This window comes from Mercenaria mercenaria, chromosome 10 (assembly GCF_021730395.1).
Source record: "Mercenaria mercenaria strain notata chromosome 10, MADL_Memer_1, whole genome shotgun sequence".
NCBI classification, from domain to species: domain Eukaryota; kingdom Metazoa; phylum Mollusca; class Bivalvia; order Venerida; family Veneridae; genus Mercenaria; species Mercenaria mercenaria.
In genome coordinates this window covers 55,816,511-55,836,026 of record NC_069370.1, presented here as the reverse complement: position 1 = coordinate 55,836,026, position 19,516 = coordinate 55,816,511, and the positions used below count along the sequence as shown (strand labels likewise).

The 19,516-nt window shown below is 34.4% G+C and overlaps 1 protein-coding gene across 4 annotated transcripts; it reads right to left on the bottom strand.

Annotated features, from left to right (window-relative positions):
• Positions 1-7,440: 7,440 nt before the first annotated feature.
• On the bottom strand, positions 7,441-11,791 carry LOC123560283 (uncharacterized). 4 transcript variants are annotated; one of them, XR_008372793.1, is made up of 3 exons: positions 9,392-9,912; positions 8,954-9,046; positions 7,441-8,143 (listed from the first exon to the last, which is right to left on the bottom strand). XR_008372793.1 is itself a non-coding variant. In XM_053553133.1 (2 exons), exon 2 carries the CDS (start codon positions 8,135-8,137, stop codon positions 7,736-7,738), a length of 402 nt encoding a protein of 133 aa, XP_053409108.1. In that variant the 5' UTR covers positions 8,138-8,143; positions 8,765-8,787; the 3' UTR covers positions 7,441-7,735. The 4 variants fall into 4 exon arrangements, 1 of the variants encoding a protein (XP_053409108.1); XR_008372794.1 differs by having other exon boundaries at positions 8,984-9,046; XR_006688168.2 differs by lacking the exon at positions 8,954-9,046 and having other exon boundaries at positions 9,392-11,791.
• Positions 11,792-19,516: the final 7,725 nt, after the last annotated feature.

The window sequence follows — 19,516 nt, the reverse complement described above, 5'->3', positions numbered from 1 at the left end:
CGAAACAGAATTGCTTAGGCAATTTTGGTAGAGGGTCACCTAGAGATCATTTCTACAAAATACTTGTGAAATCCGGCTGACTATTTCTGACAATAAGATTTTCAAAGCTTTTCCTTTTGGTTGCCATGGCAACCAGAGTTCAGTATGGAATTCAATTCTTTGGACAATGTTGAAAGGGGGCCACCAAAGGATCATTCCTGTGAAGTTTGGTGTAAATCTGCCCAGTGGTTCTGAAGAGGATTTTTTTTTACAAATTATTGACACACGACACACGACGCACGACGGAAATCGAGCGGTCACAAAAGCTCACCTTGTTTCTACATGACAGGTGAGCTAAAAGCAACATTCGGAATGAAATAAACGGCATCTGTCCGCCTGTCTATGTGAGTAAGAGTTGTCCTTGCACGGCCGTCAGTTTGTTCGTCCGTCCGGCCAAATCTCGGTGTCGAGTATTTGACCCTGAGTCATCAAATCTCACAGGATTGTCATTCATCAAATGAAGTTGTGCATCAGTTGTTATAATTGTAATTTCACAAAGCCACATCAGAGTTATGACCATTGACTTAGTCAAGATATGCACACAAAAAAGTAGAAAAAAACTGTCTAAAATACTGTTGCATGTATCAAAAGATATTTCACCTAGGATTATGAAACATTACAACAATATTAGTCAGCATGTAACGTTGTGCACCTGGAGTTTTGTTTAAGAATTCACGCGGCTAGAACTGAGTTTTGACCGTTTGTTTATTGAAGACATAAAAGTTTGTGTCACATGCATCTTAGAAGTATTTGTCTGAATCATAAAACTTTTGAAGATTGAATATTGCCCCGCCAAGGCCCGTGAAATTGTGAGACTGGTTTTCTGTTTGGAATTATACTCAGCAAAACAAAAGTTATGTCCTTGACAAAATGAAAAATACATGCTTAAAATTGTTAATGCACATATTTTTGACCATGAAGGAATATTACTCAGCATGTCAATTTGTGTATCTCAAATTGATTTTTGATATCACTCTGTAGTACCAGAGTTATGACCCTTGACTTAGTCAAAATATGAATTTGGGACATAGATGTTTGTATCGCATGTATCTCAAAAACAGATTTAAACACTACAGGATTATTATATAGCATGTGAAGCTGTGCATCTTGTGATCTGTATGGGAATTCACCTTACCAGACCAGAGGTATGGACCTTGACATAGATGAAAATTCACATAAAGTCCTTAAAAGTAAGTTTCTGTTGCATTTATCTGAAAAATAATTTACCAACAGTCCCAGTTCAGTGACAGGAACTGGCGTTGGGGGTGGCGTAGGGGATACACATCTAGTTGTAAAGAGTGAAAGTCTTTATTTTTCATTAACTCTTTTTGTAGAATCTTTGATAGAATGGAAATTTTATTCAAACACTTTGTTTAAACTTGTATGAAATATCTTTATTATTCCTGTGGACGAATTCGTTTAGTCGGATTGACACCTCACCCTTCATGCGAAAATATACTTATTTATAAATGAATAAGAGGTAGTGTCGAGTCGTATTTGAAAATTCATATCTTTATATTGCCATGAATGATAAAGATCAAACCCGTGTGTTGAGGAATAAGGGTAGGCCTGGTGTCAGCATCAGGACATTATTCAAAGTTCTGTTATATTCCAAAACTATTTGGGCAGTTCAAATGGTGACGGGAATAATTGTACTTAAGTCTAACGATACTTTGGAGCCATCCTGACTGGTCCTTGGATCAAGTGAACTTAATCGGGACCAGCACCCAACCATTTATATCATGTTTAGTTGGCATTTGCTTGGTTTATTCTTAAAGTTGATCGTGTTTCGCACTGTGTTGCAATTATTAAACAACTTTTACCGTGCCGTTTTCATAAATTTTGTGTAATTTATGGTATTTCCTCAAGCTCAAGTAGAGATAAATTTCAAAGTGATGGCCTTTATCTAAAACGTTTGCAGAGAATTCATTATACCATTATTTTTTTTTATAAAAGAAACATCAAACTATTGGTAAACGATTATTAAACTTAAAATAAAACTGTCAATATCATTGTTTTCTAGGGTGCCTCACGTGAACGGAATTAATGAGACAGAATTCTAACTCCGACCTTGAAAAATTAAGGTCGAATCCTGCGGGTCTGTTTTGAATTTTGCTCACTTCATTCAAAAATAACATTGTGGAAGAAGTAAAACCTACCTACATTTCTTCCACAATATGTAATTTAAAGAATGAAGAAAAATAGAGAACTTTTATCTACGAAAGACCCGTGGTGACATTTCAACTTCATTATTTCACGATTTCTGCTTCCTGATTTCACGATTTCCACTTCATGAATTCACGAATTCACGATTTCTGCTTCCTGAATTCACGATTTCCACTTCATGAATTCACGATTTCACGATTTCCACTTCATGAATTCACGATTTCACGATTTCAACTTCATGAATTCACGATTTCACGATTTCCACTTCACGAATTCACGATTTCACGATTTCCACTTCACGAATTCACGATTTCCACTTCACGAATTCACGATTTCACGATTTCAACTTCATGAATTCACGATTTCACCATTGTGAAATCGTGAATTCGTGAAGTGGAAATCGTGAAATCGTGAATTCATGAAGTGGAAATTGTGAAATCGAGAATTCGTGAAGTGGAAATCGTGAATTCATGAAGTGGAAATCGTGAAATCGTGAATTCATGAAGTGGAAATCGTGAATTCAGGAAGCAGAAATCGTGAAATCGTGAATTCATGAAGTGGAAATCGTGAAATCAAGAAATCATGAAATCGTGAAATCAAGAAATCGTGAAGTTTTTTCGTGAAATCGTGAATTCATGAAGTGAAAATTTGAAATCGTGAATTCGTGAAGTGGAAATCGTGAATTCGTGAAGTAAAAATCGTAAAATCGTGAATTCATGAAGTGGAAATTGTGAAATCGTGAATTCATGAAGTGGAAATCGTGAATTCGTGAAGTGGAAATCGTGAATTCGTGAAGTGGAAATCGTGAATTCGTGAAGTGGAAATCGTGAAATCGTGAATTCATGAAGTTGAAATCGTGAAATCGTGAATTCGTGAAGTGGAAATCGTGAATTCGTGAAGTGGAAATCGTGAAATCGTGAAGTGGAAATCGTGAAATCGTGAATTCGTGAAGTGGAAATCGTGAATTCGTGAAATTTTTTTCGTGGAATCGTGAATTCAGGAAGCACAAATCGTGAAATCGTGAATTCATGAAGTGGAAATCGTGAAATCAAGAAATCGTGAAGTTTTTTTCGTGAAATCGTGAATTCGTGAATTCATGAAGTGGAAATCGTGAAATCGTGAATTCAAGAAGTGGAAATCGTGAATTCAGGAAGCAGAAATCGTGAAATCGTGAATTCATGAAGTGGAAATCGTGAAATCAAGAAATCGTGAAATCATGAAATCGTGAAATCAAGAAATCGTGAAGTTTTTTCGTGAAATCGTGAATTCGTGAAATCGTGAATTCATGAAGTAGAAATCGTGAAATCGTGAATTCATGAAGTTGAAATCGTGAAATCAGGAAGCAGAAATCGTGAAATAATGAAGTTGAAATGTCACCACGGGTCTTTCGTATTTATCGCATGTTACTCAGTATTTCTATCCCTTCTATTTCAGAGGTAAATCCGCTTTGAACAGGAAGAAATCGCTTATCAAATGAAATTTTTCCACTTTTGTACAATAAATCAATGATAAGTCTTGAAAGAAGTAAAGACTTATTGGAAAAGAGGAAAATAAGAAAAAAAAACAAAACATTTGGTCCCAGTGGGGCTTGAATTGCAGTCAAAGTAGGTTTATGGTAGGAATTGAATACTGTTCAAAAAGGAGGTACTCTATTATGAGCCTAATACCTTAAACTTTGAAAGTTTCCTGTTGACTTTCACATCACAAAGTGGGTACATTTATGGTACAGATCAGGTCAAACGTAAAACCCATTCCACTCGATCCGCTGAGGATAAACAAATAAAGAGTATCATTTGAAGCGCCGACTTGAAGATGGTTCGAGTGACTCCAAGCCAAATATATATATTTACCTTTAACGACTTTATTGGGGTTTCAAGAACTTTGACAACTGACAACAGATCTTACAATACTTGGAGCAGGAAAAATATATTTCATGTAACCACAATTATCATCTTATATCGGATGTGTACGTTCTTCTTTTTGAGTTTTTATTCATTTTGGAAAAATATTTTGTGGAAAGAGGAAGAAGATTATATGCATAAACATTTATAAACAATAGCATTTTGATTTAAACTAGGGATGTCAACGAATACCAAAACTGGTATCCGAATATTCGGTCAACCATCCGAACGAATATCCGAATATTTATTCCTGCACATAATCTCTTTTTTCTGATGACCTAAACGTATTTATATAAGAGCTTATGATGTTTTACGAGGCCTGTACTTGCAATAAATTAGCGGTCGCCATTTTGAAATAGAAGAAAGTTAACTCTGACAAGATTTTTCTACTTTCGATTTAGTTTTATTATGCAAATTGGACAGATTTGAATCCCTTATATGTAATTATTTATATAAGTCCAAGTCCAGAATATTTTCTTTTAAAAAAGGCTTTATATAATTGCAAACTCAGTATGAAAAGACTCAGACGGATTTGTTTCTTTAATTACACAAACACAGTAATGAAACGACGTAGAAAGTTTTTACGCTAACTACTAGCAACTAAACAACGATTGCATTGTTTGATCAAACAGGATTTTAGCTAAGATGACAAGTATGTTTCGCACACCTGTCGGTTAGGTGTCATCACCATGGCGACTGAGTATTACGTTTTGACATGCTATTTACTTGACGAAAGATAATAATGCTATTAACATGAAAATAATATTTCATTAATCTGTATGCTACTCCCGAATACTTAAATTAGATCCGAATATTCGGACCCGTGACCGAATAACCGGATATCCGGATATCCGTTGACATCCCTAATTTAAACCAATGCCAAAATTACCGAATTATGGCATGTCAAACGTTGCTAAACTATATATGTATGTTATTATTATTGTATGTTTGTTATTGTTATTTAATGTCGTGTCATTCATATTCTAAGTGTTATTGTCCGTAAGTATTGACCTGGCACTCATGAATATTCCGTATGTTTCCGTAAATTAATTTTCGGTGTACGAACCCAAACAATGATATAGCTATTGAAAAGCTAATAATATACCATCACGTAACATGTGCGGATATAGCTGTGCGGACAAAGCGTTTTGCCACTAATCTCAGGGTTGAGTGTTCGAGTCCTCTGTACGTCTGACCAAATTATTTTTTTATGATTTTATCTGTAAAAGACGGAAACTTGTCACACTTATCATGTTTTATCAACGAAATACTCTACTATCGATTACCATTCTTCTACGTACAAAAAACCGTTCTACAAAATGTCGTTTAAAATCTTCAGGACCGGACAAGCATTCATTCATTCATTCATTCATTCATTCAACGGACAATTCAAAGAACTGTTGTTAGCGATACAAAATGCAAAGTTTCATAAAAATATATAATCATAGATACAAATACAAACACAAGGAATTATATTTTAAAAAATGGTTAGAAAAGAATTCGAACCCATGGTAATGTGTTTTCAAGTCGGAGAGCTTACCACTACACCACTGTGTCGTTGGTTCTCTAAGTTGATTATTGTGATAAATCTAGATATTTTCAGGACACGAATATCACGTGAAATAACGAAAACGCCCGAAAATATTGTCGAAGATTAATGAGTGCCAGGTCAATACTTACGGACAATACCATTGTTATTCTATATGTCGTTATTCTTATTGTATGTTCGATATTCCTATTGTAAAAGACGTTATTGTTTTTGTATATTCATTATTGTTTTTGTAAGCTTGATATTCTTATTGTATGTGGGATTTCCCGCGATATAAATAGCGCGGCGACGCTATACAAATACAATCACATAACATAGAATAAGAATGACACGTTTTGTAAATAGAATCGTCAGATATTGAACAACAATGATGACTTTTACCATAAGAATATCGAACATACAATAAGAATAACGACTTATACAATAACAATGGTATTACTTAGAATATGAATGACACGACATTGAATAAAAATATCAAAGATACAATAAGAATAACGAAATATAGAATAACAATAATGACTTTTACCATAAGAATATCGAACATACAATAAGAATAACGACATATACAATAACAATGGTAAGACTTAGAATATGAATTACACGACATTGAATAACAATATCAAAGCTACAATAAGAATAACGAAATATAGAATAACAATAATGACTTTTTAGAATATGAATGACAAGACATTGAATAATAATAACATACATATATAATTTAGCAACGTTTGACATGCCATACCGAATGTAGGTTTATCATACTTTAAGTAAATATTCCTTTTAATTTTGTATGATTCGCAATTTTGCTTGTCTTATCATACTACTTAAGCTTTTTACTTCTTTATTATTGCCAAAATACCCGATCCAATTCTTTGAATAATTATCACTTTCATTTCATTTTGGTTTGATATTAGCTGTATTGGGACTAACAAATACCCTGAAAAACTAACTCATTCTGAAAAAAGGAAAATCTAAATTTGAAGCTTGCAACACATGCCAACTTTAATATCATTTTTGTTAGTTATCATTTATAAACATAAAGTAAAACCCTAAAAAAAATCCGAACTTAACAGTAGCTTAAGGTTTTGAACTAATAATTGCATTTTGTTTTATTTTACATGTTGTCAAATCGCAGCGCACCTTGCACTATAAATCGTTATTACAGAACGAATGTTTCAATGGATGACTCCTGAGATGAAATGTATTGAATATCTAGAATGAGTGTTTAATTATGATTCTTAATGCATTGTAGTAGTTGAGTTATAACAACACATGTATTTCACATTTTTTTATGTTAGATTGTGTTCCAAAACGACTGAACTTTAGTCCTACAGCGATAATTCAATGTAAACATGATTTAAGTACAGGTTTAGAGCTATTTTCAGAAAATAATTAAAACATACGGAAGACCTCCCACTGTTTTGTCTGATGTTGGATGATGGTAAATGTGTGCAAATTATGTATCGCTGAATTCGCTGTATACATGAAAGCAGGTCGAAATATAACACCTTCTATATGCATTGAAATAGTACCGTTTTAAACCTTATCTCTTTTTTTTTTATTGATATTAGGTATGGCCGTGATGATATGGGATAGGTTGGGGATTGGAGATGCAGAATTCGTCCAGTACCTGTGGGAAGTGGTATGTAGATCTATGTATTATTCAACTGTAGGGGGTAGCATTGGCAACATTAAGAATATTTAACCGCTGTCGAACCTGGACTTCATACGGAAATGCAAGTCAGGTACTACCATATATAAAAAAGAAAATAACAATGTACGGACTTACAGTTCTGTTATTTTTTATTTGTGGTAGTTTCTACAGTTTATATTTTTCATAGGTGAAATAGTTATATCCACAATACTTTAAAGTACAATTAGAGCTATTTGATGAACTAATGATGAAGCTGAAATATAAATAATTCATCATGAATAAATCACAAATTTTAATGTTTTCTTAAAAGGTAGATAGTAAATACGTTTACTGATGTTTCATGATATCATGCTTTTCGTATTGAGACGAATATATTAAGTCACCGTATGTAACAGTTCATGGAACCGAGCGTGAGAAAACAATTGCTCATATATCACGAAGATAGTCTCCAGCTACCCATAACAGGTCAAGGCCGTATGCCTGCTTTTTTACCAGTTCGTTTACTAGATATGCCGCCTTTTGCATCTGATTGGAAACGAAGCGATGTTGATAGGGTTTCTGCTCCTTGTCATGATACACCAGAAAGAGCACTCCGTTGTTCATTCCATACTGGATACGCCCGTCGCAGACGAGTATGTCGGGTGTGTCAAAATCTTTTTGTATGTACACGAGAAGAAGACTTCCTTGTGGCGTTTCATATTCATACAGTTCGTAGACCTGAGTCCGGTCCCCTCCAAAACCAATAAAACTGCCTTGTTTCCAAGAAACAGTAACGGTATCTTTCTTTCCTTTATTTGTCAACTTCAGACCACGCAGTAAGTCTGCCATTTTGTTCTGTTGAAAGAAAATAATTATACTGTTAAATCATATAACTATTAAATGATATACCCTCGTTATTGGAACTCTACTAAATTTGGGGCTTTGAACATGTAATTTTCATTACCTATGTAAGGGAGAAATTCTGTTGTACTTTGAACTAATGGTAATGTTCACAGACATTGAAATAAATGTGAAAGGTAGTGATGTACGTTAAAAATATAAACAATATTTGTACAAAAATTAACATCCGGCCGTAAAAATAGTTACGGTAATACTCTGTGATACTGTCGATATTTATGAATAATAAAATACGTGAAATGTAACGATTTTGAGGCGTTTTTTTAAACCATCGCTTTTCAAGAACTTTATACAGGGCATAACACAATATTTATTGAGATGAAGGCGATTGTCCATAGGGCAAAATTGTTTTGTTTATAAAATACTGTGGTGACTTACAGAACTATCAAATTCTATAGTATTTTGTTATTTATACAGAAAAACATTTTATGTGTATTCCGATATTGTATATACTGTATTATATGCGCGTAGGACTGCACTTTTCTTCTAAGAATAATGAGAAACTTATTTGTACATTTATGAATGCATGTATTTTCTTAGATAAAATGTTTTTCTTACTTAAAAGCACGTTAAAGTGACAATTCTCAGTTATGCATCCCACAGAAGGTAGTTCACGTCTCCCATCTAAGTATTCATTAAATATATTATCATGACATGATATTAAACAGCGTTACCAAACAAGGCTGTTAAATCGTCTGCAATCTAAGTTTTCATTCATGATACTGAAACAAAATCCAATTGACTTACAATAACAAGTTTGCTTAAAGTAATGCCTACTAAATCCGACGTAATGTGAATATAGGAAACCCAACGAAGAGACCACACGGAATGCGCTTCAGCCTTTAAAACAAGGGTTTTAGATAATATCCAAGTAAAAAGTTGTAATAAAAACAAACCACATCGTTTCATATACGAAACAAATATGATTAATCCGGTGTGAAGCAGACCGGTACAAAGTACAAATACGAATATAGACGAACTGTATCATTAATGAAAAGGTATGTAACAATAAAATACATTATTAATACACATCTTGTTTCGTGTTGTTTTTTATCGTGCGCCGTTCTCGAACTGTGTTGGCTATTTACCAACGAGCATTGATCATCAATTAAACTTTAAAAATGTTGTAACAAAAACAATTAAATTTACAAGTTATATAAATATTTTAAATAAAGATTTACTTACCGGTAACCGTATGTTTGTTGTACAAGGGCGAAAAGATGATAATGTAGTCAACAAAGTTTCCTTTTATAGGCAATTCCTATCCCAATTTTTAGTTTCTCATCGTATTCGTGTATTAGTTTCCAAGAAAATCAAACTTTGTTTTTTTATTTTTCAAATAGATTTATATTTAGAAATAATGACAAATATCCAATAAGAATGGTCCGGTTCCAAGAAAGCACCTTCTTAATATTATATATTGCTTGGTAGCCCAAATTCTTCAGATTTGCATTCCTGTATCAGTTTTAATCCTTTCTTTATTGAAATAAAAAATATTCGACGAGGTTATAATGTGGAAATAAGATTGCACTTTTCTGCTTAAACTGAATGAATTCGTTTAAATGAATGATTTTCCGGATATATCTTCTATTAAATTACTTCCTTGGTTTATACTAGTTTGTTTATGGTCGATTGTGAAACAAGTCAGACTGTGAAACAAGTCACATCTCATCTCTGATGTTATGCATCATCACGAGGGCGTGAGAGATAAAGCGAAAGTCATTAGTGAAAACTGAACATATAAACGTACACTACATTTACGATCGTATGGTATATATATTTGCTGATTATCCTTACCTGATTTTTTAAATTTGATACAGCTGCATTAACTTTTTAAATACGCACTTGTAATATTTTAAAACAAACTTAATACCGAGAAACAAAAAAGAGGATAAGTTACATTAAAAGAGTGCAGCCGCCCATACAACACTTATCCGTAAAAGGGAATTAATTTATATAAACGCAACACAATACAAAGGTATTTATATTATATACTGCGTGTAGTCAAAATGTTGGTTTCTAAATACACTAAATAAAATTGACATTTATGTGTAAGTCGATTGTGGTGTAAGTCAAGTTTTATAATTTAAAAAATAAGATCATATTTCCATTTTCAGCAATACGATGCTATACATAACATTAATGACTTAGTTTGAACTACATATCTATTTTCACCGTCGGTGCATTGTTCTATTGAATAAATTTCGTTTACAAAAGACTGAATGGGCTATTTAGACACAATTTTATCATTATTAGCGACAAGGAAAGTATAATTTCAAGCTCTGCAAGTTTCCAAAATGCTAGCGCATCATTTATAAAGTACTACATTATTATGAAGACTGTTTCGCAGAGCAGGTAGGTGACTCTCTAGTTTTGAGGACGACCAAGTCAGTGAAGCCACTCATAGTTTGTCGAAGGAGCTGATACTTTATGAACATAAAAAATACAACTTGATATTTTTTCCAACGCTAGAATTTACTCTCGTATTAAGAAGGGGGAGTTGTGAAATCTACCATTGTTATGCGATAATTGTACTGTAAATCCTATAATTTGTCCAATGCACAGGTATTATAGATTGTAGAAAAGCAATTCGTATTTTGTTTCACACAGCTGCTCTAAACACCTCGTTGGCGTGCACTTCAGTAACCAAAGCATAAATGTTTGACTTGCCTAAGTAGTAAATAAAATATCCAGAATTGTGTTATGAAAATATGGTGAAGACCAGTATCTTTCTATTGTATCACTTAAGTTAAAGATTTTTTTAAGATTTATTATTTCCCGGTATTGAATACACTTTCCTCGAAAACAGCTAAGGTGTGCAACTTATTTTGAGAAATATTACCAGGAAAAGTGTCGTCAAATTATACAATTTGTGCTCTAGATGTTTTCCATGAATGATGGTTTTCGGAGTTCATATAAAATGAACGACAGGATAGGATTGACAAATCCATGACTCATTACATTTCCTTTCCATTTGTAAACAAAGTTGTATTATAATTTGCACAGATTTTGTTGCATTTAACATCAAAATCAGCTTCCCAGCCATTCTGTTTACCAGGCGTAACATCTGTGACGTCATCTAAGGAATGTTCTCTCTGACTATACGCGGGCGTCTTCAAAACAGCGGCCCTTTATGAGTAAGCAATGTTGTCGTAACTTAGGCGCCTTTCCTTTTGCTATTCATACAAAATGAATGTCATAATTGTCAATGGAAAAGAATAGGTCGAATATTAATATTTTGTAATAACAAGGAACACTTTCAACAGTACCATTTTTCCGTATTAGGAAGAATAATTTTTCTGTCTTGTGCCATTCATCAGAACTTTTGTTGGCGATTAGAGGCACGAAAGGGAAAGGATTAATCTGAATATCTCGACTAAAGACGTTTTGTTCACTCAAATAACGTCAAGATAGAGCAGTTTTGGCAACCAATTCTGTGAAAAAAAGTGTATAGCGTACACAAGAAGCGCATGCACGTTGGAAAAAAACAGCAAGAAAGTCAACCGTGTCGTAAACTCATCTTGTATTTGAAAACACTATTATATAATTGAATCAATTTGTAACGCTTTCTTTCGTTACATGATTCTGTATGATTACCAAATGGCCTTCCTTTCAAGACATTATACCTCTAGCTATACACAGAAATTTCCAAAATCCTTTTCTGACGAAGTTGACTTAGTCATAAAACGTTTTACCACAAAGGTGAAATATGAACATCTGATTATATTTTCATACAAGGTAATTAGTGCAAATGTTATTGTTGTGTTTTGAAACTCAGCTGTTGTACTTGATCTATTTGCCTAAAATATTTATATAATACATTCTGATATGTTTTGTTAAAGAGATAAGTATCGTGTTAGGATATTGTAACAGTTATCATTATTCCAATCTGTGTCAAAACTTGTATGGATCTGTGTAATGAGGGTAGTTGTTTTATTTTTATAGCATGTCAACAACAATAACTATTACTGTAGCAAAGCATACGATGCTATCAGTGATTCACAACACAATTTTACGGGTTCTATAACTTGGTGACAAGGTATACTACATCCTTAAAGATATATCACTAAAATAATATTTCAGTTGTTTACAACGAAGGCAAAAACAGAAATCACTGACTATTCCCTGTCTCTTTCCTGACAAACCGCCGCATTTGTGGCTTCCTCTTCTATTAGCCGTCTGATTCTGACTAATTCTGATTTTCCTTAACCTATCCAACCGTAAAGTTTTGGCCTCCTCAACTATAGCCGTCGAACCATCATTTTGTTGTAATGTTGTTTTTTTTTAAATGTTCAAACAATAATAGAAATACTAAAAAAATAAAAAGTGATATACAAGTCACGGAAGACAAAAAATTGTTTTACATGTATTTATATGACTGTAAATTAACACTACTCCTTGTTTCAAATTGTTCAAAACAAAGACAGGAAATGAGATATAATTAGAACCAGAAGACAATTTGCACGTAGACCTAATACTTTGTACCATATGCACCTTAACAATCTATACAAAGATCAAGTGTTCATCGACACATAAAGTCAGTACGTGCATGGAATCATCCATATTTGTATGTTAAGGTGTCTTCGCATGGCACGCAGTTAATAGTGCTTAATGATACTAGCTGGTCATTAAAGCTCATACAAAACTTAATCCAGCCTGACATTATGGTTTTTCTGTACATTTTCTGCATACATCATAATTGAGTCGTACCATGAGAAAACAACATAGTGCATTTATGACCAGCATGGATCAGGACCAGGATCCATACTGTTCGCTGACGGTTTCTCTAATTGCAATAGGGTTTGAAAGCGAACAGTATGGATCCTGACCAGACTGCGCGGATGCACCTGCTGGTCTAGATCCAAGCTGGTCGCGAATGCACTATGTTGGTTCTTAGCTCACCAGAGCACAAAGTGCTCAGGGTGAGCTATTGTGATCGCTCACCGTCCGGCGTCCGTCCGTCCGTCCACACTTTCCTTTAAACAAAATCTCCTTCTAAACCAACAGGCCAATTTTGATGAACTTTCACAAGAATGTTCCTTGGATGGTCTTATTTAAAAATTGTTCAAAAAATTGAATTCCATGCAGAACTCTGGTTGCCATGGCAACAGAAAGGAAAAACTTTAAAATTCCTTTTCTCAAAAACCAGAAGCCCTAGAGCTTAGATATTTGGTGTGAAGCATTGCCTAGTGGACCTCTACCAAATTTGTTCAAATCCTGACCCCAGGGTTAAAATTGACCCCGCCCTAGGGGTCACTTAATTTTACATAGGAAAATCTTAAAACATCTTCTTCTCAAAAACCAGAAGCCCTAGAGCTTAGATATTTGACATGAAGCATTGCCTAGAGGACCTCTACTTAAGTTGTTCAAATCATGACCCCGGGGTCAAAACTGACCCCGCCCCAGGGTCAATTGTAAAGTTTTTTTCACTCAATACCTAGAAATAGTTTTTTTTTGCAAATTTCATTTTATCATTTCATAGCGAAAATACCCAGTATACCTTTAGCGGTAATACATCCCTTTCACCCTCTGAACTGTTGAAAGACACAAGTACGAATATCCTTTTTATACGAAAGTCAGTGGATGGTTTACAAAGAGACTAATGAAATTAATTATCTTCAAGAGCGCTAAATGTAAGTTTTCATTAAATTAGTGATAGCAAAAGAGTCCAAATGCACGTTTAAACGAAATCTATTTACATATTTGCTTCTGTTAAACTTCTTAAAATGTAGGTCAAAGCAAAACATTTACATCTATGAATGGGTACGTAGGATTTACATTAGGAAATGCCCCCACCTCTTCCTCAATCCCCAATGTTCAGAAATTTCGAAAGTTGATTACATTGGAGTCATTTTGTGTGCACAAACACCTAACACTGGTTTAAAAGAAACACACTAGTAATAAAGTTTCGTTTGCTTTTCACATATAATAATGTCTCAAAGTACTACTAATGATAAAATATTTTGTGATGTAGGGCTCCTTTTAAACGAATGTTGCAGATAAAAAAAAAACTCGGTATTTGGCGTTTCTTGTGAAATATCTTTACGTACTGCAACTAAGATTTTCATGCTTTGTGTGACATTTCATTTTTTTAAACGTGATTCTAATTAAAGCAAGTTAGTTTAGATGTGTCATTGACTTGTGAAATTTCCGAACATTAGGTCATTTTTTTATGTTCTAAGAAAAGTTTCTATTTTAAATAAAGAGGATAGTATTGGCGGAACCAGGAAAATGCATTTAATCATCTTTCACTACGCAATTATGCATAATAAAGTTGAAATGATATAGTAACTGTCAAAAAAAATACTTAGGCACGTGAAAATTCAAACTTCCGTGGCATTGCTTAACCGTTCACTAACATATGCTATCATTACATCTATATAATCCTCCTCAAATTTAATTATCTTGGCTAAGTGATATATGAACTGCGTTTGTAGATTGTTAAAACTCGTACATTTTAGTGGCATTACATTTTAAATTTTATAATATGTAAGTAGTGTTTAAAACTAACATATAATACGTTTTGTACATACTTATGTTTATAGTATTGTGCGCATCTTGAATTCGTATAAATAGTGTGGGTGTAATATAACCTTTTTAGGGACGATTGGCATTCATAAGTATAATAAAGTTAGTTTACGTACATGTATGTGTAATAGATACGATACAAGTGAAAGAAGACTGATGATAAATTGTTTGAGGCGAAGCAAAAGATATATTTGTTAATTGTCCATGCGAAACAGTCTTCTTACTGTTGTAAGCAAAACGGGTACGTCTTTTTGACTTATACGGTGATTTTAATACGAAATAAATTACCGGTATATGCAAAACAAATATAGTTCTTAACTTGGTTATTGATATGGCGTTCTTTCATATTTTCTGTAGTGAGCTTACAGGAATCATGGTGCCGCTTACAGTTGATGGATTGTTTCATATTAAAACCAATTTTGGATTGAACCAACATGGCGTTGAAAAGAACGTGCATTGACATTTTTAGTGTGGGGAATCACGTGAACGGCACTGAAGCAGAATGCTCTATTTGTCCGGATGATTTAATTCTGAACGTTCATGAAAGAACACGCAAATGAAAATAAAAAAACACCTTTTAACAATGTCTTTATAGGTTTACTGCATTTTTACCCCATTTTACTACAAATGTAGACGCGGTATTTAGAGTGATATCAACGGCTACACTTGATGGCGCTACGAAATCAAATTACATACTGTTATATGACATAACAGAAACGGCACTGACGTAGCTTCCTACAGGCACTTTAGACACGTGCCTAGACATTTTCTTCAAATATGAGTAAAAACAACAACAACAAAAATGCAATAAAATACGAGGGTGTAGGGGATGATGGGTGTTACATATATTTCCTAGTTTCTGCAAATTTGTATGAAAACTCATGTTTTTATTTACATATTTTCAGAATGTTTGGTGATAAACAGCGAACATTCAATGCAAAATGGCTGTCCGGGTACAAGTGGCTTCGTTTAATTTATCTATCGCAAAAGACGAAGTATATTGTGCTAACTGCGATTGGCGGCAGGGAGAAAACCTTCATATTAGAGCTACCAGTGACAGATTCGGAGAATATTTTCCTGGCTGAATAAAGAATATAAAGAATCCTGTCACCACCTAGAGGAAAATTATGTGACTATCAAGACAGGAAAAAATGATTCGATCAGCGAGAAAATAGCTGAATCAGCAAAGAATTCAGTATAAAGAAATAGACACGTACTAGGGGAAATAATAACCATCACTGCTGTTTGTACGGAGCAGAATATAGCAACACACGGCCATACGGAAGAGGGTAGTAACTTCATGACAATGTTAAACACATTTGCGTACGATGGTGATATTTTAAGAGAGCACTTGAGCAATGCACAGTATACATGTAATTTAAAAACTTGAAACACATCTCCTGACAATGCATATACGTATAGAGATCTAATTCAAAATACGCATCTCCTGACATTCAAGATGTGATACTAGGAATTTTCTCTAATAAAATAAGAGAAAAATTGTAAGCGGACACTATAAATGCTCCTTTCTTTGCCATCATTGTTGACGGAGCAACTGACAAATCAACCAAGAAACAACTCTCGCTATGCGTTAGGATTAGGCATACTGATGATAAATGTGCCTCTGTAAAGAGTTCCTTTAGGATTTATTGAGTGCAAATCGATTAAAGGTGTTAAAATTAATCGCAGTATCTTGGATTTCTTGCAAGAAGCTGATGTAGATATTTTTAAGTTAAGAGCGCAATGCTATGATGAAGCATTAAACATAAAAATACCGTAGTGTGCAAACGCTTATAAAAGAACGATCTCTACATGCAAATGATATACATTGCAAGGCTCATTATTTGAATTTAGCCTTAGTACGTAGCTATAAAATCCCATGTGTCCGAACCATGATGCAACTGTGCAAGATATATGTTTTCTGTTCGATTACTCAGCTAACGATCGGTAGCGTTTACCGAGTAACTGGCAAGGGACGCAGTTTCAAAGGACGAAACGGAGCAACGCACTATAATGTAAACCCTTTTGAGACTCGGTGGTCAAGTCGAGCTGATGCCCTCTGCACGTACAAGAGCACTTTTCCAGTGGTTACCAATGCTTTGGAAACACTGCGTGAAGATGGAGATGAGAAGGCAGGCCAGTATCTTGGTGCAGTTCTTAGATTTGACTTTATCATTTCTCTTGTATCTGAAAATGTGTTGAGTACCATCGTAGCGCTGACAAGCCTTTTGCAGAAGGAAGATCTGGACTTACTGAATGCCGTTACAGAGACAAAGATACAAGTTCTCTCGAATTAGCGGAATGTCTCTGCAGTGTGACTTGCCCGATACGAAAAGGCCATGCGTATGATCAGAGACTTCGGCACTAAAACATCTAAACCAAGGTGTGTTGGAAGGCAAATGCATAGAAACAACCATGATGCAGTATCTGTCTTGGATTGCTAGCAGTTTACGGTATACAATGTATTTTTCGACCTTTTTGTCTAGAAATGGCAATAAAATCAGTAAGAAGATCCTTTGGAAGCAAAGAATGCAACCAAGAAGGATTATAGCAGACTCTGTTTGATTGAGTCTGTTCATGAGAGGTAATGAAATATACAACACCTCTCACTCCCCTAGCACCCGCTTATTATAAGCGGAACTCTATTACACATATGTTGAATGTACTCTATGATCCCAAAGGACCAGAAAATATAACAACACTGAATCCAAGTGCTATGAGACTTTTTACAGCCGCCACACGGCACTTAAAGATTGCTGAACATTGTGATAGTTAGCTCGCATTCCACAAAATGAAGACCGTTTTGCCGCCGAAAAGTCAAAAGTGCCAGTGCCTATTTACACCGCATATGCACCAGATCTTCACGGCACATTTCAGATATTTAAAAATGAGGTAACAAAGTAGAAAGTAAACTGGAATATTGTCTCTTACACCTCCCAGCAAGGTCTTGTACCGTGTGAATGTGCTTCTGACCATGCCTCCAACATCTGCATTTTGCGAACGCTCATTCAGCGCAATGACACGCATTCAAAAACTACCTTCGTTCAACAATGACGAGTGATAAAATGTTTTTACTAGCTCTGATACACATTCACAAGGATGTTTAAATTGATGTAGACACGTCATCAATGCATTCGCTTCATTGAAATACAGAATATGGACTTTTTCTGACCCAAAGCCTGCTCTTTACGAATTTATAAATGTAACAGAAACGGAATAAACCTTTTTCCTCTATATCAGACACAGTTACCAAAAATTGTTAAATGCGAATAACATATTGTAGCGGTTATTAGAAATGATTATAAATAGGTATAACCACTCAAAACTGAACCCCAAGGTGAAATTTGAATAGCTAAAAGTCAAGATAATTATTGGAAAGATTTTGTGCATGGTGCAGTTTTGTGTGAGAAATCAAATGTAAAACTCTTGTTTCTCAAAAGTGTAGTCCAAGATGTATTTTCAATATAACAGAGTTGTGGAAATGGCCAGGACAAATAAAAACCAGGTCGGTTCTGCCTTTTTTGCATTGTTATTTCTTAGTGTCTCCAAGTCGTTCTACGGAAAACTGTGAAATATGTCAGTACTGGCATCTGATCACAATTTCAAATGCTGGTAAAAAGTCAAAATAAAAGTATACAATTGACAATAATATTTGCTGGAGAGGTGCTCAGATGTGCCCAGAATGTAGTACAGGGCGTATGAATACCAAACAATTTTCCGGCCGAACAAATCGGTTTTCTTATTCACAACTCAAAGGCCTAGTAGATTCACTTTATATGATAAATAGTGTTGTGCATTCAAATATATTCCAGTACATTCTTTTGCACAGCTATGGCCGAGTGAGTAAATCAGCGTTTTCTGCCATTATTCTCTGTTGTGTTTAAACAATTCAATTATATGTTTTGCTATAATCTACCCACAAATTAATTTAGCATGAATCTTTGTGATTTCAAAAAAAAAAAAAAAAAAAAAAAATATCTGGCATCGGTACGTGTAACAACGGGGAAGCTGAAACGTCACAATATTATTAATAACGAAGAACAATCATATAGTGTGTGTAAATACAGAAACTCAGTCGTCCTACATTTTGTACTTTCTGTTGTAGATGTGTTGTAGGAAGTCATGAGGGCGCGATATTGCGTACATGCCAAGTAAGATATTAGGTGGGACTTTGCAATGTTCTTTTGTCATTCAAAGTTTGCCTCTTCATAGCACAATAATCACCCTCAAGGGAAAATGCACGATAACAAGTATGGTCCGAACGGAACGCCGTAATTATTATCATTAATCCTGATGTTCAAACGAAAAAAGTGGGAATATCTGTCTCCTACGGAAGCTCAGAGGGGACATGTGAGGTTTTATATTATCTCGTGACCTCGAGATATAAAAAAAGAAAAAAGAAACACAAAAAGAACACAAAAATTAACTCGTGGCCACGAGATATAATAAAGAAAAAAGGATATCTCGTGGCCACGAGATATAAAAAAAAAAAAAAAACATACCAAAAAGCTATCTCTTGGCCATGAGATATAAAACGAATATGAATATTACGAGATATTAACAAATATGTTAAGTCGCGGTCACGAGATATAAAAAAGAGGAAAAAAAAAATAACAAGCAAACTGTCTTTTCAAATCGGGTAGGTGTGTTTGAAGAAAATTGCAAAAAGTTGGTTCATTGAACTTTCAAGTTGTATAAAATTACAATAGTAGATTTTTTTCGTGTTTTCGTAAAAAAAAAGAGTCACGTTTCAACAGTCGTCTCTAGTCTTGGTTATGTGAC

What these genes read in the sequence shown, in the direction of transcription:
- LOC123560283 (XM_053553133.1), bottom strand. Translation starts at nt 8,137, where the DNA reads ATGGCAGACTTACTGCGTGGTCTGAAGTTGACAAATAAAGGAAAGAAA.